This window comes from Phocoena sinus, chromosome 2 (assembly GCF_008692025.1).
Source record: "Phocoena sinus isolate mPhoSin1 chromosome 2, mPhoSin1.pri, whole genome shotgun sequence".
Taxonomy (NCBI): Eukaryota; Metazoa; Chordata; class Mammalia; order Artiodactyla; family Phocoenidae; genus Phocoena; species Phocoena sinus.
In genome coordinates this window covers 11,325,028-11,346,229 of record NC_045764.1, presented here as the reverse complement: position 1 = coordinate 11,346,229, position 21,202 = coordinate 11,325,028, and the positions used below count along the sequence as shown (strand labels likewise).

The 21,202-nt window shown below is 44.7% G+C and overlaps 1 protein-coding gene across 19 annotated transcripts in view; it reads left to right on the top strand.

Moving 5' to 3' along the window:
* KIAA1217 (KIAA1217 ortholog) overlaps window positions 1-21,202 on the top strand; it is a 493,308-nt gene that overhangs the window by 459,605 nt on the left and 12,501 nt on the right. For 13 of the 19 annotated variants that reach the window (XM_032621038.1, XM_032621045.1, XM_032621049.1 and 10 more), the window contains 6 exons: window positions 3,827-3,957; window positions 4,442-4,589; window positions 7,082-7,511; window positions 9,913-10,096; window positions 11,878-12,041; window positions 12,834-12,995. In XM_032621038.1, the coding sequence (XP_032476929.1) occupies window positions 3,827-3,957; window positions 4,442-4,589; window positions 7,082-7,511; window positions 9,913-10,096; window positions 11,878-12,041; window positions 12,834-12,995 (1,219 nt within the window). The remainder of the gene's footprint in view (window positions 1-3,826; window positions 3,958-4,441; window positions 4,590-7,081; window positions 7,512-9,912; window positions 10,097-11,877; window positions 12,042-12,833; window positions 12,996-21,202) is intronic. The other 6 variants (XM_032621044.1, XM_032621005.1, XM_032621050.1 and 3 more) reach the window with 2 other exon arrangements.

The following is a 21,202-nucleotide window of genomic DNA, read 5'->3' as shown; positions in this document are numbered from 1 at the left end:
TTTCTTTATTGAGCACCTACTGTGTACAGTTAGAGTTCTGCTGGTTCTGGGTATCCACGGACACTTAGCTAGTGCCCCTCCATCCAGGCCCAGGAAATTCAACAATCCTTGGGAGTCTGAGCTAGTCTCTTTATTTATTTATTTTTTTAATTACATATATTTTTTGTGGTACGCGGGCCTCTCACCGTTGTGGCCTCTCCCGTTGCGGAGCACAGGCTCCGGACGCGCAGGCTCAGCGGCCATGGCTCACGGGCCCAGCCGCTCCGCGGCATGTGGGATCCTCCCAGACCGGGGCACGAACCCGCGTCCCCTGCATCGGCAGGCGGACGCTCAACCACTGCGCCACCAGGAGCATCACACTGTTCTACAGGGCTTGGCAACGCCTAAAATTAAAAGGGGCCAGTTGCAGAATCCCGTGATAAATGGGAAGTCTGCATTTAGTCTCAATAAATTAAAGCTAATAGCCAAAATAACAGAGCGCCAAAGTTATCCTCCTATTATTCAACGGTAGTTAAAATCACAAAAGAAGAATTTAAATGTAAAGTATGTCTGATCCAGAATGAAAGATGCTTCCTTGAATGTTACCCATCTTCTGTGAGGTTCTTATTGAAAGCATCCATCAAGTCCCACTATTGAAATGAGCAGAGTTTTTATCACGCCCCAGTCACTGGGGCAGGCCCATCTTTTATGTTAATGTATATTTTGTTATGCGATGAAGATTTATCATAGAACAATTTCACCTTTTAGTATAATGAATAATCATTTGCATGGGTTCTTCTAGTGTTATTTTTTTTGAGTTTCATAAAGCCTTTTTTTAAAATTATTTTTTAAATGTTTTATACAGTTTTTAAAGATTATACTCCATTTATAGTTATTACAAAATATTGGCTTTATTCCCCATGTTGTGCAGTACATCCTTGTACCCTATCTTTCACCCACTAGTTTGTACCTCTTACTCCCCGACCCTTACATTCCCCCCTCCCCGCCTCACTGGTAACCACTAGTTTGTTCTCTGTATCTGTGAGTCTGTTTCTTTTCTGTTATATCCACTAGTTAGTTGTATTTTTTAGATTCCACCTATAAGTGATATCATACAGTACTTGTCTTTCTCTGACTTATTTCACTTAGCATAATGCCCTCCAAGTCCATCCATGTTGCTGCAAACGGCAAAATTTTCACTCTTTTTTATGGCTGAGTAGCATTCCATTGTCTGTAGGTAATTCTGTTGTTCCTTGGAAAGCTTAAACCTCCCAAAATGGGACTGTAAGGGAGCAGCTTCCAAATTCTTTTCATGACCAGAATCACCAGAAGCCTACAACATGATGGAGAGTACTATGCTCTGTCACCATTTGATATTTGAGGTGGAGCTTATGTCACCTCATATGCCAACCCAATGTGTCTGATTAAAATTAGAATACCCCTCTCAGTAGCAGTCTAGAGGAAGAAATCAGTTTGAGTTATTATTTTCCTGAAGAAGACAATTTGACGACCGTGCATCATCTCAAGAGTAGCCTCTGGGGCTTCCCTGGTGGCGCAGTGGTTGCGAGTCCGCCTGCCGATACAGGGGACGCGGGTTCGTGCCCCGGTCCGGGAAGATCCCACGTGCCGCGGAGCGGCTGGGCCCGTGAGCCATGGCCACTGAGCCTGCGCGTCCAGAGCCTGTGCTCCGCGACGGGAGAGGCCACAGCAGTGAGAGGCCCACGTACTGCAAAAAAAAGAGCAGCCTCTAAATTTTTATTTAGTTCATGCCTTTATAGACAGTTAATCACCCACCGTGAGGTAACCATGAGGTAAAAGGGTATTATTTGTCTGAAACATTTCTGTGACAGCCCGATTGTCTACAACTACATCTCAAGGTTCTTCTTGAAAAGTTCTTTTAAAAAAACATAGCCTTTTAATATTTTTATAGAATTGCCAATTATTTTTCCTTCCAGCTTAATTGAGATGTAATTGTCATACATCACTGTAAGAGTTTAAGTACAGCGTAATGACTTGACTTACACACATCTTGCAACTATGGCCACAGTAAGTTTAGTGAACATCCATCATCTCATAAAGATACAAAATTAAATAGAAAAAAACATTTTTTCTTCTGATAAGAACTCAGGATTTCCTCTCTTAACAGATTTCATATATAACCTACAGCAGTGCTAATTATATTTATCGTGTTGTACATTACACCCCCGAGTACTTATTTATATTATAACTGGAAGTTTGTACTTTTCTCGACCTGCTGCCTACTCGAGGACACTCAAGGCTCTGGCAGTGGACTAGATGTTCGCTTACTGCCACCTAGTGGTTCTTCAAATCAAAGCTCTTTTCCTGTTTCTTTAAGAGGGGTTTTTCTGTTGTTGGATTTACAGGCAAACTGCAAGGATGCACCCCATCTAGGGTGGGGTTATTAATGGGCCGAGGCGATAGGATGTTATTATTGGTGTGTTTGTTGAAGTAGGAGACCTTAATTTAGTTCTACTGGAACTGGCAGTACCCTAAGAGGTGTGTGTAAGTGGGTGCGCACACCCCAGAAATCAGATCTGTGATCATTTCTTCTCTTTGTAGCCTGGAGAGGACACTCAGTCCTTACTGACAGGACAATTGGTATAAACCAGAGGTTCTCGGTCAGGGGCAAGTTCGTTCCCCTCCCCCAAGGACATTTAACAGTGCCTGCCGACATTCTTGTTTGTCACAAGTAGGGGAGGTTGCTACCGGCATCTATCATCAACGGGTGTTGAATTTTGTCAAAAGCTTTTTCTGCGTGTATTGAGATGATCATATGTTTTTATTCTTCAGTTTGTTAATGCGGTGTGTCACGCTGATTGATGTGTGGATACTGAAGAATCCTTGCATCCCTGGGATACATTCCACTTGATCATGGTGTATGATCCTTTTAATGTGCTGTTGGATTCGGTTGGCTAGTATTTTTTGTTTGCTGAGGATTTTTGCATCTATATTCATCAGTGATATTGGCCTGTAGTTTTCTTTTTTGTGGTATCTTTGCCTGGATTTGGTAGCAGGGAGTGGCCTCATAGAATGAGTCTGGGAGTGTTCCTTCCTCTGCAATTTTTGAAATAGATTCAGAGGGATAGGTGTTAACTCTTCTCTAAATGTTTGATAGAATTCACCTGTGAAGCCATCTGATCCTGGACTTCTGTTTGTTGGAAGATTTTTAATCACAGATTCAATTTCAGTGCTTGTGATTGGTCTGTTCATATTTTCTGTTTCTTCCTGGTTCAGTCTTGGAAGGTTGTACCTTTGTAAGAATTTGTCCCTCTTCTAGGTTGTCCAATTTGTTGGCATATAGTTGCTGCTCCTGGCATCTAGTGTGTCGAGGCCAGGGGCGCTGCTAAACATCCTACAGTGCATAGGACAGGCCCCACACACACAGAAAAGAATTACCTGAGCCCAAAGGCCAAGTGCCAAGGTTGAGAAGCCGGACCTAAAGCCGTCCGGGCTCCTCCTTCTGCCCCCTCCGTCCCTCTTTCTCCTCTGTCACATTGCAGAGTGCACCCACCCTCCCTTAGTTGGCATCAGCAACACTGAAAACGAAGAGTGGGTCCTTGGTCAGCCAGGCGGCCAACCTGGGCCTCCCCGTGGACAGCCCCGGGAAAACGGCCTCGCACCTGCCTCATACCACAGCAGAGGATCTTAAGCCAAACCAAGCTACTCCTGTACCAGCTGCTTCCATCGCCTCCGTGGGCGTGGAGGGAGCGGCCAGGACGCGGTTCAGGAGGGGAGGCCAGGCGGTGAGGCTCAGGGGTCCCTCTGCTGCACTGTCCTTATTGAAGGCCCCAGCGTTCACTCCATCTGTGGTTTGCGCTCCCCCCAGTGACCTGGAAGACTTCGTTGAAGATTTAAAGAAGGACTCTGCCTTGGCCAGCCGCGTGGTTACTCTAAAAGATGTGGAAGACGGGGCTTTCCTCCTGCACCAGGTGGGAGAGGCAGTAGCTTCCCTGAAAGGTGAGTGTCCTCCTTGCGGCGGGGGGGGGCGTCTGAAGCCTGTTTCCTGGGGTGTTTGAAAATCCATCAGACAGTGAAGGATTCATTCGTGCACATGGGCGGGTACTCACCCAAGACCTCCGTGTGCCAGGCACTGTTCTGGGCACTTGGGATACACCACTGCCTGTCTTCTGGGGGCTGATACTTTGTGGTGGCTGTAATATTTAGGACTGAACGACAGACCCTTACGAACAGTGCACCAGGCAGCTGTACCAATTCATTAAACACCACCCGAGGGCCGCGTGAGCTTATCCCAGACACACAGGCAGGAAATGAGGCCTGGGGCTCTGCCTTGGCCCAGGTCACGCTCGGCCTCAAGGCACGTGAGCTGCCCTGTGGTGGGTGAACCCCGCGCTTCTCAGCCCTGTCCAGAGTCGGGGCTCGGGACAGGGGGCTTGCTGCTCTGGCTTTTTCCTACAGCTCACCAGCTGCTCTTGGCCCGCAGGAGAATTTCCAACCTTACAAAACAAGATGCGAGCCATCCTGCGCATAGAAGTGGAGGCCGTGCGGTTTCTGAAGGAGGAGCCGCACAGGCTGGACAGTCTCCTACAGAGAGTGCGTGGCATGACCGACGCCCTGACCACGCTGCGCAGGTGACCGCGGCTTCCTGGGCGGGCGGGGGGCGGGGCTGGGGTGAGAACTGATAGTTTGATGCCAGACTTCTTGTTGGTTCTGATCTCACAGCCAGGCAGTCAGCCGTATTTGGACATTGTCTGCTCCAGCCCTGGTGGTGGTAGGTGTCAAGAATATAACAAACAGGGACCCTGCCCTTATAAAGCTTCCTTTCCCACGTGGGAAACAGACACGACTACCACACATGAACCACTTCCCAGTCTTCCCAGGAGTGGCAGTCCTGAATTTTCCTTTTTTTTTTTTTTTTTTTTTTAAGTAGAACTTGGAAATTACAGAGATGTTACCCCTTAGATCTTGGACCAGATTTGAGAGCAGGTCACAAGCAGAATATAAATTCTTGGGGAGAATTTTAATCACTAATAATCTTTAATCACTATAATCTTTTGATCAGGTTTGTAGGAGAAATATGTTAAATGTGCAGTTGACTTTTAGATGAATTATTAACTATAAGGGAGTAAGTGAGATTTTTCTAGTAACAGTGACCTCAAAAAGAACCTCTTTTGAGATGCTAAGACTACAGAGTGCACTATAATCACCTGTGTAAGTTCCAGGATGCCAAAAATAATCTGAATTAGAACAAGAGGCCTCTTCCTGCAGAGACCTCGTCTGCCTGGGCACAGGAAGAAGTTGTACCCGAATTGCATTTTCTCACAGGTTCCCTCATTTAAAATTGCCAGAGTGAACTTTTCCTTCCTGTAGGATAAAAATATGTTCAAAGAATTCTTAATTACGCTCTTACCTAAATGTGGTAACCCACCCACAAAGCCTAAAGCAAACCATCCTTATTAAGTGTTTAAAGAGGGAGCAGCCTGGCTGGTAACGTTGCCCACCCTCCCTTCTCTTCCACGAAAAACAATTTTTAAAAAATTTTAGAGCCAGCACAGATGAAGCTCAGTATTTGTCTTATCTCCATCTAAAAAAAGATGGGATTGTGTGTCTTGAATGTTATAGGACTTTGTGTCCCATAGATGCTCGGTGGTGGGAATGATAGATAGATAAAGCCAGTTAAGTAACTTTAACAATAAAAATAGCAGAAATATTAGCTGCCATCAGGCTGCTCATCACAGGCCTTTATACTATTAATCTTTCCTTGGTATCTTCCCGGTATAACATGCTGTACTCAGCACTGTGGAAGACACAAGAAGGAAGGTAGGAATATGCACGACCCCAAGGACAGGCACATGTCCTGGTGCCTGATAGAGAAGACAGAGCGGGTGGCAGTCACAGTTCAGAGCAACTTAGCGGCTTGGGAAGATGCTGAAGGGATTTGGTAGGTGTTGAATTTGAGGTGCTGGAAGGATAGCAAAACAGAGCTGCCCATGAGGCACTTGGAGTTAAGGGAGTCCCTGCCTAACTCGGAGGGAGAGAGGGAGGAGAGGTTGAGAGTTGGAAGTCGCCTTCATGAAGATGATTACTGAAAATGGAAGCGATGGCTATGATAGAATGAGAAGGAAAGGAAGAAAGAGACCCTTAGAGATTTGGGATTGAAGGGACGGGGTAGGTAAAGAGCAAAAGAAACAAGTGAGTAGAAAAGGAGACGATGTCTTCTTTCCAATCAAAAAAAAAAAAAAGAGCATTTTGCTAAGAAGGGAATGAGGGACTAATTAAAAATTATGGGTCGAGTGCCACGTGTGACAGAGTCTTCCATGTAACTACATTGATCGTAGCACCGAGCCCTGAGGAAGACGTTGAACAGCACTGTCACCGTCACTATTATAATCTCCAGAAAAGTATCTGAGTCTCACAAAGGTGAAGTTCCCGGCCTTACAGAGCTAGAACACGGCCGAACTGATACTCAAACACAAGCCTGTCTGACCCCGAAGGTCATGTCTTTGCCACTGGACCATGGGTGGAGGTGGACAGACAGAATCAATGACCCCGAGCAGAGGAGGACTAACCCAGCGGTTAGATTCAAAGTCACTCGTGATGTTGCAGAAAGGCTGGTCAAGTCCAGGTGGGGCAGCCAGAGGGCACCAGGCTGAGCTGTAGGAAGAGCAAAGCAAAAGGAACTGGCATATAAACCACCCTCCCAAGGCGTGGAGCAGTGAAAGGAGGAGAGAATGGAGGGTTTAGGAAGCTTTGGGTTAGAACCGAGCCTCTACGAGAGCTGCCCAGGCCTGGATCGGGTGCAGGAGTTACTGTTAGAATCATGTGTCCACTTGATGTCACCATCCCCCAAACAGTGACAGGATTGCATAGTGCACGTGGAAAGGGAAAGACAGACCATGTCCTGAGGGAAAAAGTAGGAAAGCAGCTGCCGGAGATAATGAGGAGGCAGTCAGGTTGCTATGGGAACCCTCAACTCTAAGCTGCTACTCCGGGTTTTAGAATCTTAATTTTGCAACACAATCCTGCCTGGCTCTGGGATGACACAGCACTCAAGCATACCATACAACTAAAATGCACGTTACCTAGTTCACCAGTTCATGCTGCTGTGCGTGGTTTCTCCCAGGCATGTCACTGATGGGCTCTTGAAGGGCACAGATGCGGCCCCGGCCGCACAGTATGTCGTGATGGAAAAGGCCACGGCCGCAGAAGTCCTGAAGGCCCAGGAGGAGGCTCCCCGCGCCTCGGGCCAGCCCCTCCCCGGTGCGGGCGTCCCCGGCGACGTGAAATCGGAAGTGGTACCCTTGACGGTTCACCACGCTCAGAGCTCTCCTGTGGTCATCCAGCCGTCCCAGCTCTCCTCCGCGCTGCTGAACCCTGCCCAGCACTTGCCAGGGGGGCCCGGGCCTCACCCGGCCAGCCCTCCCGCTGTCACACAGGAGGTGACCTCAGCTCTGCAGTCCCCGCAGATGCCCGGGAATGGTTCCTCCATGCAGAGCCTGTTCATGGACGAAATCCACAGTGTGAGTGCCAAGAACAGGGCAGTGTCTATCGAGGTAGAGTCCTATTTCCATTTTTCGTAATTCCATAAAGGAGGAAAGGATGTGGTCCTTTCCTTCCAAGAGTGTGTACAGTCTGGTTGTGGAGATAATGCATATATGTATCAAAGATATATTTTTATCAAAAATATATATAACCTTCTATTTTATATACATATCAGTTTTTTTAAACTGTAAATGGGTTTCAATGGCCAGGTTGAGAGAGAGGCCGTCAGATTTCAGACAAGGCTCAGGCACCCAACCTGTAGGAAGGTGAGGCAGCGGTGTGCTGCTAAGTGTTGAACAACCGGCATTCTGATGGGAGAAGCCTCATTTGTAGTGTCTGCCAGTTTCTGTGGTGCAAAGACTCCCACCATTGCTGACACATCAGTGACCATGCTGGTGGGAAGAAGGGTGACAGTCAGCCCTCCCGAGCCAGTGTGAGCTGGCGAGGGTTTGCCAGTGACCTTGAAAATAAAGTAGAGTCTGGGTAAGCAGAGGGTGGTAAGAACATTCTAGGATAGAGGGATCCTGGGGCAAAGGCTGGACCTTGGATAAACCAGTTTAAGTGGAACAAGAAAGAGGAGCTAAGGCTGGCAAAACAGGCTGGAAGCTGGTTTGGGGCAGCTTACTCACCATTCCCATGGTTCATTTCATGGGTATCAGAGAAATGCTGTAGCTTGGACCAGTGATAAAAAAAAAAATGGCATCTTCAGAAAATTAATCTGGAAACAATATGCAGAATAGATTAAGGTAGTGGGTCTCGGATTAAGGGTGCAGGAGAGGAAGTTGTTACAGAAGTCTCAGAAGGAAGGAGAAAGGTGGTCTCAAAGTCACACAATATAGAGAGAAAACTTGCTGTGTTCTTAAATATTCTTTTCAAGAGCTGGTGTAGGTGCTCAAGCAGCACATTGCGTTTCCCTGGCTCTCTCCTTCCTCTTCCCTAAAATGTTTCCTCCACTCATTACTGTGTCCTTAGCCACCTGGTCCTAAGCATTCCTGCCTCTCTTGCAAGTCAGCAGTAGATAACTGGTTTCAGGAGGAGATGGACCTCTTAAAACCACTAAGGCCACAGTCATGGCCACTGGGCCTCTGAACACTAGGTAGCTCCCCTCTGCTCCAGAGTCAGTGGCTGTGCCCCCTAATCCAAGTTAGCTCCTTACAAAATGCATAAGATGGGGTGGAGTGTGATTGGCTGATGATGATTCTGCCTATCAGAGTCAGGGAGGGGACCAAAAACGTATTTCCTCCTGAAAATTAGTGGATTTACCACTTCAAACATCTCTACATTTAAAGGATGTCAGTAGGATGATTCTTTTATTTAAAAAATGTCTGTTGAGAACCCACTAGGCATAGTTACCATTGTTACATGTATATTTTAAGTAAGTTTTGATGGCACACTTACAAGTCATCTCTGAAATGCTCTGATCCACGATAAGGAGGAGGCCTGAGTCTTCCTGACAGCTCTGCTACGGAGCTTCATTCACTCAAAAGATGTTACTGAGTCCTAGTATGTGCCAGGCCTTCATAGGCTCTGGGGTTGGCAGTGAACAGAAGGGACCAAGCCCAGGCTCTGGTGATAATAAATGCTACGAAGGAAAACTAGAGGAGGATAAGGACGGTGACAGTGGTGGCTGTTACTCATAGAGAGTGAATCTCGGGCAGATCCTTCGTCTCACTGGGCCCCAGCGTTCTCGCATGTAAAATAGATTGATTCCGTGATCTCCTGGGTCTTCTCCAACCCTGACATTATGGGGTTCCACTAATCCTGGTGCTCATTTCCACTCTATCCTCCTGGAATGATTAATGTGGCATCTCAAAATCACAGGAAAATGCTCTTTTAAAAAATGCGCGGGTATTTAAAAATGCATTTTATATATTTCTCCCTCCTGTAGAACCTGATGGAGCTTAGAGATATCTCAGTAGCCCCTCATTTTGTAAACAGGAGAATGTGACCCAGAAGATCATATAGCAATTCTTTGACAGCAGTGGAACTAAGACATAGGATTAGTGAGTGTTTTGGTGTTTGTTTCTGTTTCTTTGAACATCTCCTCTACAACGAAAACTCAGTGTAGAAAAACAAAACCTTAGTTATGGGATACACGCCTTTGAATGCGTATATCCCTGTGTCCCTGCCGTGAGTGCTGGCGAGTATGTAGTAAGTGCTCAGTAATAAGTGAATGAATGAATGGTTGGGTTTCTGAGCTTGCTCCTCTGTGAATGAATACCACTTGGGCTTCAGTGGCAGCCCGTTTAAAACATGTAGCAGACAGCACAAGGGTCAGGTTTGTCTGATGTGCAGAAGTGTCCCTGGACACAGAAACCAGAGCGTCACTTTACCAGCACTTCAACTGTGTTATACTTCCTCCCACCCCGACATGCAATCTCAAAACTTTCTTTACTTGCTGTTGTCCTTCAGAAAGCAGAAAGGAAATGGGAAGAGAAAAGGCAAAATCTGGACCACTATAACGGAAAAGAGTTTGAGAAGCTCCTAGAAGAAGCCCAGGCCAATATTATGAAGTCAATTCCAAACCTGGAGATGCCGCCAGCCTCGGGCCCACAGCCAAAGGGCGATGCTCCAGTGGACAAGCTAGAACCTTCAGGTAAGGCGCTACCAGAGCTTTGTGGGCTGCTCACCCTCGGGTCAGTGTGGTGCCACCCACATAGGCACGATCTCTCACTTCCTAAAAACCTTATAAATTAAAAGAAAAAAAATTAATTGGAAAAACAAGCCCCAGGTGTCCCTAGAGCCTCCCTACTAGTTTTTGTTGTTGTTTTATTGACTACTACTTTTTAGTTATAAACATAGTAGGGAAACTGTGTTCTGCACTGGGAATCTAGAACAATGCTCACTAAGGAAAAATGTAGCTCCCCAGTTTCTGCCTTTCCTACGAATTTATGACCCTTCACAGCACCAGCTGGGAGAATATGAGACCTGCGTTTAAATTGAGAGGTTTTTCTTAGAAAACGTCAGCTTTTATAGGGATATTAGATCACAAGGAGAAATCGCATTTTTTAAATCAAAATTATTAGATGGTATATTTAACCAACCGAAACTATGGAAATTAAGCATCAGTGTGTCAATAATAATACAAAAAAGCTGTTAAAAAACTCAACCTGCTAAATCTTCAACCAATTACAAACCGTGTGCCTTATTCTCATCTTAAAATTACGGACAGCGTATCTCAAGTTGGTCAAAGAGGGAGCCTTTGTCATTACACATGAGAGGGAGACCAGAGCCCACCTCCAGGGCCCATCAGCCTGTGCCCGTCCCCAGAGGCAGCCATCCCGAGGCCAAGCTGCTGGCCTAGGACAAGACACATGTCCCAGTGGTGCCCTGTAACCTGGCACCCTCTACATAAGACAGGGACCGCCCACTACAAATAATCACTGGCTTGTCACCCTGATGACTTAGCCAAATCTTCGTTACAACTTTCAGCAGGAAGTCCTCAAGCACCTCCTCTAAACAACTCTGTTTCAGTTGCTCAGAAAAGACACACACACTCCTGGGAGGCCAGGCAGGCCTGTGTGTCCCCAGAGTTGGGACAAAGGCCAGCTGGAAGCTCTGACCCCGAATTTCTTGTTTTACCACTTTTGTGAGCTCTTAGAGTGTTGGTAAAAGGCTGAAGTGAAGAATGTTGGTAAAGGGCAGGAGTGAAGCTCTTTCCGTTTTGAGAGAGACATGCCTTTTGGGGGGCATTTTTCTGGGGAAAGCTCAGCAGACAGCTTCATCTCCCAACCTTTGGTGTCAATACTGATTTGTAATTCTCTCATTTCTGCATTTGCTGCCTCCTTTTCTTAGCAGAGAACCTTTTCTAACCACATAACCGTGACCAAAACGATCCACTTTCTCCCTGACTTGTCCACTGACACCTTCTGCCTCTGGCTCTTCCTGGGCCAGATTCTACTCTAACCTCCTCTACATGAATCCTTCCTGCCAACACTGCTTTCCAGACTCAGGGATGAAGGCTCTGCAAGCCGTGCAGGGAGCTCTGACCCTTCATCTCTCCAAGTAACACTCAACTTTTTGGGGTAACAAGAGATTTGTTTAATAATAATAGGTAATATTGCATAGCATTTACTATAAGCCAAGCACTCTTCTAAATGCTTTATGTATATCAAGCCCATTTGATCTTCACAACACCCTGGTGGAGATGATATTATTAGAATACCCGTTTAACAGATGGGAAAACTGAAGCAGAGAGAGGTTAATTAACTTGTGCAGGGCCTTTCTGCTTCAGGGCCTGTATTTTCAGTTGTTGCACTATGAAGAGAATAGAGAAATTTTTAAGTCAAGTTTCTAGAAATCAAGTTTCTAGAAATACATTGGACTTTCTGGATGTTATCTCGAAAGATGATTTTGCAATGACACACTGTTTTCCAGAAGACTCTCCAAATTCAGAACAGGACTTGGACAAGCTGGGGGCTAAGTCCCCGCCTCGTCCTCCCCCACCTCCACGGAGGAGCTATCTGCCAGGATCGGGGCTCACCACCACGAGGTCCGGCGATGTGGTCTACACCAGCAGGAAGGAGAATGCCACCACAAAGGTCTGATGGGTGAAGAAGCCCTGGTAAACTGTCTCTGGGTTCAGATGCTGCCCTTAGACAAAGTCTTCTCTGCTCTCATTTAGAACATAAAAAGTAGTGAGGCAGAGAAGAGAAGTAGAGAATAAACTAGGTCTCCAAGGAAGTGCCATTGAACTAGGTGGCACTGTGTTCCAAGGTGACACTGAACTAGGCTCTCAGGCACCTTTAAGACATGTGTAAGGAATGACCACGGCACAGAATTGCACAGATGGGAAAATGTTAGCCGGTGCTATAAGACTAGACTCAGCACCAGGAGTTTTATCCTTACTTGACTTTTAACTGTCTGTGAAATGCAAATCACCAGCTACTTCCCCAGCAAAGCACACTAAGATTGAAAACGGGGGCCTGAGGGGTAAGCAAAAGAAAGATCATCCTACAAAGGTAACTGAGATTAGCTAACAGAGTTGTGGGAGTCTTCAGAAAGAGGTTCAGAGAGCTTTAACTTCCACTTAACCTGGCAAGTCTTGTCATGTATGTTCAATGTAAAATACAATTTCCAAGGAGGGCCTTTCTTAAAGGCACTGAAGTTACAGTCTTATTATCATTCTTCAGTCCGTTTGCCAAAATGACATCTTGGGCAAAGAAAAACCCAAACTAAATGCAAGTAGACAAAGCAGCCTTTCAGCTTGATTTGAAGAGCTAGGAAGCCAGTGCACCAGGCAGTGAGAGAACGTGTACTCTTTTGCGCTCTGTCCCTCTTTTGCCAGCACCTGGGGGTGTTAAGCCAGTATCTGTGGTTTGACTCTTTCTCAGGCAAGCAGTGAAGATGCTGGACCAAGCCTGCAGGCTAGAGCCACAAAGTGTCCAGCAGAGGAGCCTGCTTCAGCCTGGGCCCCGTCACCACCACCTGTCACTACTTCCTCCTTCAAGGATGAGGAGGAAGAAGAAGGAGACAAAATCATGGCAGAACTCCAGGTATGTGGATGCGGTAACTGACGTGGCCGCCTGCCCTTCCCATCCGGGACTCTGGCTGCGTCTGACGCCAGTTCATTAGCTAGAGAGGGCTGGCTGGGGAAGAGCCCCATGCCCCTGGGCCATGTAAGCTGCATCTCTGGCCTTGGCCTCCACTTTTCCAAGGTGGCACTGAACTAGGCTCTCAGGCACCTTTAAGACGTGTGTAAGGAATGACCATTGCACAAAACAACTCAGAAAGTTTATACCAAAAAATCAATCCCAAGCTTTCCTAGCTCTGGCTGCTAGGATTGCCTTTCCTTTTCTCTCTTTCAGTGTGAAAATAGTCCCTGCTTCATTTTAAAAGCACTTAAGATGGGGATTAGAAACACCAGCCATTGGTCCTGTCTTCCCAAGGACTGAGTAAAGCCCCCTTCAAGTGGTGTCCCCTTCTTTGGTTTTAATTCTTAGAATGACAGGCCTGGAATCACGTGGCCGTCTGTCCTCCATACCAAGTTTCCAGTCAGTGTCAATGTCATCTTTTCAGGGATTCCAAAAAGCTTAATAATTTGGTTTCCCGTCTTCTTTGTTCTATTTGAGAAATGATACTTTACTTTTAGATTTTTATGTGTTAACTAATTGCCACAGTCTACTCCTAGGACTAAGGAGGGGGTACAGGGCTACACCCAAAGCTCATCCCACATTCAGATCATGGTGTGAATCTGCCCCAGGTGTACATTCTAAGAACTCGTCTAATCAGTCATAAAACACAATTCCTAGACGACAGTCTGTATTTCATTTTGATCCATGAATTAACGTAGGGTATTTTGCCGATTTGATGGTCAGGTCACAACCTCCTTCGGGCTCCAGCACATGTTCACTAAGGTACCGATGAGTTTGTGCAGGCCCAGGGATCTGCCTTCTTCATTTGGAGGAGGGAGAACATTCTGACCATGTCACTTCCACCTCAGCTCTTCTGCTGTGCTTCCCATGGAAGTAATTGCCAACATTAAGCGCCTTGGGTTTTCCAGGGAAAACAGGGCTGCTGGTTTACTTGTCACGTGCGTGAGCCCTGTCCAGCCCCATTAAAACTCAGACTGGCCTGAGACATCGCCTCCATCAAACAGTTTAGTCAGAGAATTTCATTCATAGGAACCATAGATTTATAAAGTTACTGACTCATGGAACAGTTGAGAGCATGGAGGCCTCCAACAGTTATCCACTGAGGGCCCTCTGACTAAGACACTGGTATGTCAGGGCTACATGTTGCTGGGCATTGGTGCTTCTCCTAAGATGTGTAGGCAGATGCTGGGGCCATTCATTGTAGGATTTGCCCCCAAATTATGGTATAAGTAACAAATATGGAGGGAGAAAGAATGAGATAGTGGAGTAGAAGGATGTCAGCTCACCTCTCACAAAAACACCAAAATCACAACTGACTGCTGAACAACCATCAACAAAAAAGACTGGAACCTACCAAAAAAAGATGATATACTACATCAAAAGATATACTACATCCAAAGATAAAGAAGCCACAACGAGACGGAAGGAGGGGCGCAATCACGACAAAGTCAAATCCCATACCCACTTGGTGGGCGACACACAAACTGGAAAATAGTTATAGTGCAGAGGGTCTCCCACAAAAGTGAGAGTTCTGAGCCCCACATCAGGCTCCCCAGCCTGGGGGTCTAGAATTGGGAGGAGGAGACCCCAGAGCATTTGGCTTTGAAGGCCAGTGGGGCTTGGTCGCAGGAACTCCACAGGACTGGGGGAAATGGAAACTTCATTCTTGGAGGGCACACACAAGGTCTTGTGCCCTCTGGAACCCAGGGAGAAAGCAGTGACTTCATAGGAGCCTGGGCCAGACCTACCTGGTAGTCTTGGAGGGTCTCCTGGAGAGGTTGGGGGGCAGCTGTGGCTCACTGTGGGGTCAAAGACACTGGTGGGGGCATACTGGGAAGTACTCGTTGGTGTGAGCTCCCTGGGAGGCTTCCATTTTTACCTGCCCTGCCTGACAGCCTGTAGGCTCCAGTGCTGGGATGCCTCAGGCCAAACAACCAACAGGGTGGGAACACAGCCCTAGCCCAAAGCCACCTCTAAACACACCCCTTGACGTGGCCTTGCCCACCAGAGAGACAAGATGCAGCTCCACCTACCAGTAGGCAGGAAGCAGCCCCTCCCACCAGGAAGCCTGCACAAGCCTCTGAGGCCTCATCCACCAGGGGGCAGAGACCAGAAGCAATGGGAAGTACAGCCCTGCAGCCTGTAGAACAGAAACCACAAGCACAGAAAGTTAGACAAATGAGACAGCAGAGGAATATGTTCCAGGTGAAGGAACAAGATAAAACCCCAGAAAAACAACTAAGTGAGGGGGAGATAGGCAATCTACCCAAAAAAGAATTGGAGTATTCATAGTAAAGATGATCCAAGATCTTGGAAAAAGAATGGAGGCACAGACTGAGAAGATGCAAGAAATGTTTAACAAAGAGCTAGAAGATAAAAAGAAGAAACAGAGATGAACAGTACAATAACTGAAATGAAAAATAGCCTAGAAAGAATCAATAGCAGAATAAATGAGACAGAAGAACGGATAAGTGAGCTGGAAGACAGAATGGTGGAAATCAGTGCTGCAGAATAGAATAAAGAATGAAAAGAAATGAAGGCAGTTTCAGAGACCTCTGGGACAACATTAGGTGCACCAACATTTGCATTATAGGGGTCCCTGAAGGAGAAGAGAGAGAAAGGGCCCGAGAAAATATTTGAAGAGAGAATAGCTAAAAACCTCTCTAACATGGGAAAGGAAACAGTCACCCAAGTCCAGGAAGCACAGAGTCCCAGGCAGGATAAACCCAAGGAGGAGCACACACCAAGACACACATTAAAGACAAAGAGAAAATACTAAATGCAACAAGGGAAAAAGCAACAAGTAACATACAATGGAATCCCCATAAGGTTATAAACTGATTTTTTCAGCAGAAACTCTGCAGGCTATAAAGAAGTGGCATGATATATCAATATTTTAAAGTGATGAAAGGGAAAAACCTACAACCAAGATTACTCTACCAGCAAGGATCTCATTCAGGTTCGATGGAGAAATTAAAAACTTTACAGACAAGCAAAAGCTAAGAGAATTCAGCACCACTAGACCAGCTTTGTAACAAATGCTAAATGAACTTCTCTAGGTGAAAAAGAAAAGGCCACAACTGGAAACAGGAAAATTACAAATGGGAAAGCTCACCAGTAAAGGCAGGAAATCATTCACACACAAACGTGATATCAAAACCAGCAGTCGTGAGAAGAGGAGAGTACAAGTGCAGGATACTAGAAATACATTTGAAATTAAAAGACCAGCAACTTAAAAACACTCATATATATCATACAGACTGCTATATCAAAACCTCATAGTAGGGCCTTCCCTGGTGGCGCAGTGGTTGAGAGTCCACCTGCCAATGCAGGGGACACGGGTTCGTGCCCCGGTCCGGGAAGAGCCCACATGCTACGGAGCGGCAGGGCCCGTGAGCCATGGCCGCTGAGCCTGTGCGTCGGAGCCTGTGCTCCGCAACGGGAGAGGCCAGAACAGTGAGAGGCCCGCGTACCGCAAAAAAAAAAAAAAAAAAAAAAAACCTCATAGTAACCGCAAACTGAAAATCTACAATACACACAAAAAAGAAAAAGGAATCTAAACACAACACTAAAGTTAGTCATCAAATCACAAGAGAACAAAAGGAAGGGAAGAGAAAAGACCTACAAAAACCCAAAACAATTAACAAAATGACAGTAAGAATATACATATCTATAATTACCTTAAATGTAAACAAATTAAATGCTCCAAACAAAAGATACAGACTGGCTGAATGGATACATAAACAAGACCCTTATATATGTTGTCTGCAAGAGACCCACTTCAGATCTAGGGACACATACAGACTGAGACTGAGGGGATGGAAAAAGGTATTCCATGGAAATGGAAATCAAAAGAAAGCTGGAGTAGCAATTCTCATATCAGACAAAATAGACTTTAAAGGACTGTTACAAGAGACAAAGAAGGACACTACATAATGATCAAGGGATCAATCCAAGAAGAAGCTATAACAATTGTAAATATATATGCACCCAACATAGGAGCATCTCCATAGATAAGGCAAACGCTAACAGCCATAAAAGGAGAATTCAGCAGTAACACAATAATAGTGGGGGACTCTAACACCCTACTTACAGCAATGGACAGATCATCCAGACAGAAAATCAATAAGGACACACAAGCCTTAAATGACACATTAGAGCAGATGGACTTAATTGGTATTTATAGAGCATTCCATTCAAAAGCAGCAGAATACACATTCTTTTCAAGTGCACGCAGAACATTTTCCAGGATCACACACTGGACCACAAAGCGAGCCTCGGTAAATTTAAGAAAATTGAAATTGTATCAAGCATCTTTTCTGACCACAGTGCTATGAGGTTAGAAATCAACTACAAGGAAAAGAAAGAAAAACCACAAACATGCGGAGGCCAAACAATATGCTACTAAACAACCAATGGATCACTGAAGAAATCAGAGGAAATCAAAAAATACCTAGAAAAAACAACCCAATCCAAAAATGGGCAGAAATAGACGTTTCTCTGAAGAAGATATACAGATTGCCAACAGACACATGAAAGAATGCTCAACATCATTAATCATTAGAGAAATGCAAATCAAAACTACAATGAGATATCATCTCACACCAGTCAGAATGGCCATCATCAAAAAATCTAGAAACAACAAATGCTGGAGAGGGTGTGGAGAAAAGGGAACCCTCTTGCACTGTTGGTGGGAATGTGAATTGGTTCAGCCACTGTGGAGAACAGTATGGAGGTTCCTTAAAAAACTACAAATAGAATTACCATATGACCCAGCAATCCCACTACTGGGCATATACCCTGAGAAAACCAAAATTCAAAAAGAGTCACGTACCAAAATGTTCATTGCAGCTCTATTTACAATAGCCCGGAGATGGAAACAACCTAAGCGCCCATCATCGGATGAATGGATAAAGAAGATGTGGCACATATACACAATGGAATATTACTCAGCCTTAAAAAGAAATGAAATTGAGCTATTTGTAATGAGATGGATAGACCTAGAGTCTGTCATACAGAGTGAAGTAAGTCAGAAAGAAAAAGACAAATAACCGTATGCTAACACATATATATGGAATTTAAGGGAAAAAAAATGTCATGAAGAACCTAGGGGTAAGACAGGAATAAAGATGCAGACCTACTGGAGAACGGACTTGAGGATATGGGGAGGGGGAAGGGTAAGCTGTGACAAAGCGAGAGAGAGGCATGGACATATATACACTACCAAATGTAAGGTAGATAGCTAGGGGGAAGCAGCCGCAAGGCACAGGGATATTAGCTCGGTGCTTTGTGACAGCCTGGAGGGGTGGGATAGGGAGAGTGGGAGGGAGGGAGACGCAAGAGAGAAGACATATGGGAACATATGTATATGTATAACTGATTCACTTTGTTATAAAGCAGAAACTAACACACCATTGTAAAGCAATTATACCCCAATAAAGATGTTTTAAAAAAAAAAAAAATCTACAAACAGTAAATCCTGGAGAGGGTGTGAAGAAAAGGGAACCCTCTTGCACTGTTGGTGGGAATGTAAATTGATACTGCCACTATGGAGAACAGTATGGAGATTCCTTAAAAAGCTGAAAATAGAACCACCATACGACCCAGCAATCCCACTACTGGGCATATACCCTGAGAAAACCATAATTCAAAAAGAGTCACATACCACAATGTTCATTGCAGCTCTACTTACAGTAGCCAGGACATGGATGCAACCTAAGTGTCCATCGACAGATGAATGGATAAAGAAGATGCGGCACATATATACAATAGAATATTAGTCATAAAAAGAAACGAAATTGTTATTTGTAGTGAGGTTGGTGGACCTAGAGTCTGTCATACAGAGTGTAGTAAGTCGTAAAGAGAAAGACAAATACTGTATGCTAACACATATGGAATCTAAAAAAAAAAAAAGGCATGAAGAACCTAGGGGTAGGACAGGAATAAAGACACAGACCTACTAGAGAATGGACTTGAGGACACGGGGAGGGGGAAGGGTAAGCTGGGACAAAGTGAGAGAGTTTCATGGACATATATACACTACCAAATGTCAAACCTATAGCTAGTGGGAAGCAGCTGCATAGCACAGGGCGATCAGCTAGGTGCTTTGTGACCACCTAGAGGGGTGGGATAGGGAGGGTGGGAGGGAGGGAGATGCAAGAGGGAAGAGATAAGGGGATATATGTATATGTATAGCTGATTCACTTTGTTATAAAGCAGAAACTAACACACCATTGTAAAGCAGTTACACTCCAATAAAGATGTTTTTAAAAAAAAATACCTAGAGACATGAAAATGAAAACAGGACAATGCAAAACCTATGAGACATAGCAAAAGCAGTTCAAAGGGGAAGTATATAGCAATATAATCTTACCTCAGGAAACAGAACTCTCAGACAACATAACCTTACACCTAAAACAACTAGAAAAAGAACAGACAAAACCCAAAGTTAGTAGAAGGAAAAAAATCATAAAGCTCAGAGCAGAAATAAATGAAATAGAGACAAAGAAAGCAGTAGAAAAGATCAATGAAACTAAAAGTTGGTTCTCTGAAAAGATAAACAGATTGATAAACCTTTAGCCAGACTCATCAAGAAAAAAAGGGAGAGGGCTCAAACCAACAAAATTAGAAGTGAAAAAGGAGAAGTTACAACGGACACTACAGAAATACAAAGGATAATAAGAGATTACTACAAGCAACTATATGCCAATAAAATGGACAACCTAGAAGAAATGGACAAATTCTTAGAAAGGTACAATCTCCCAAGACTGAACCAGGAAGAAATAGAAAATATGAACAGACCAGTCACAAGTACTGAAATCGAAACTGTGATTTAAAAACTCCCAACACACAAAAATCCAGGACCAGGTGGTTTCACAGGCAAATTCTATCAAACATTTAGAGAAGAGTTAACACCTGTCCTTCTCAAACTATTCCAGAAGATTGCAGAGGAAGGAATGCTCCCAAACTTGTTCTTTGTGGCCACTATCACCCTGATACCGAAACCAGACAGAGGTATCACTAAAAGAGAAAACTGATGAACATAGACGCAAAAATCCTCAACAGAATACTAGCAGACCAAATACGACAATGCATTAAAAGGATCATACACCACGATCAAGTGGGATTTATCCCAGGGATGCAAGAATTTTTCAATATCTGCAAATCAATCAGTGTGATACACCACATTAACAAATTGAAGAATAAAAACCATGTGATCATCTCAACAGATGCAGAAAAAGCTTTCAACAAAATTCAACACCGATTTATGATAAAAACTCTCCAGAAAGTGGGCATAGAGGGAACCTACCTCAACATAATAAAGGCCATATGTGACAAACCCACAGCTAACGTCAACAGTGAAAAGCTGAAAGCATTTCCTCTAAGATCAGGAACAAGACACGGATGTTCACACTCGCCACTTTCGTTCAACGTAGTCTTAGAAGTCCTAGCCATGGCAATCAGAGAAGAAAAAGAAATGAAAGGAATCCAAATTGGAAAAGAAGAAGTAATACTGTCACTGTCTGTAGATGACATGACACTATACACCGAAAATCCTAAAGATGCTGCCTGAAAACTATCAGAGCTCATCGATGAATTCAGTAAAGTTGCAGGACATAAAATTAATACACAGAAATCTGTTGCATTCCTATACACTAACAATGAAAGATCAGAAAAAGAAATGAAGGAAACAATCCCATTTACCATCGCATCAAAAAGAATTAAATACCTAGAAATAAACCTACCCAAGGAGGCAAAAGACCTGTACTCTGAAAACTATAAGACGCTGATGAAAGAAATCGAAGATGATGCAAACAGATGGAAGGATATACCATGTTCTTGGATTGGAAGAATCAGTATTCTCAAAATGACTATACTACCCAAGCCAATCTCCAGATTCAATGCAATCCCTATCCAACTACCAATGGCATTTTTCACAGAACAAAAAAAAATTCTTTAATTTATATGGAAATACAAAAGACCCTGAATAGTCAATGCAAGCTTGAGAAAGAAAAATGGAGCTGGAGGCATCAGGCTCCCTGACTTCAGACAGTACTACAGAGCTACAGTAATCAAAACAGTATGGTGCTGGCACAAAACGAGAAATA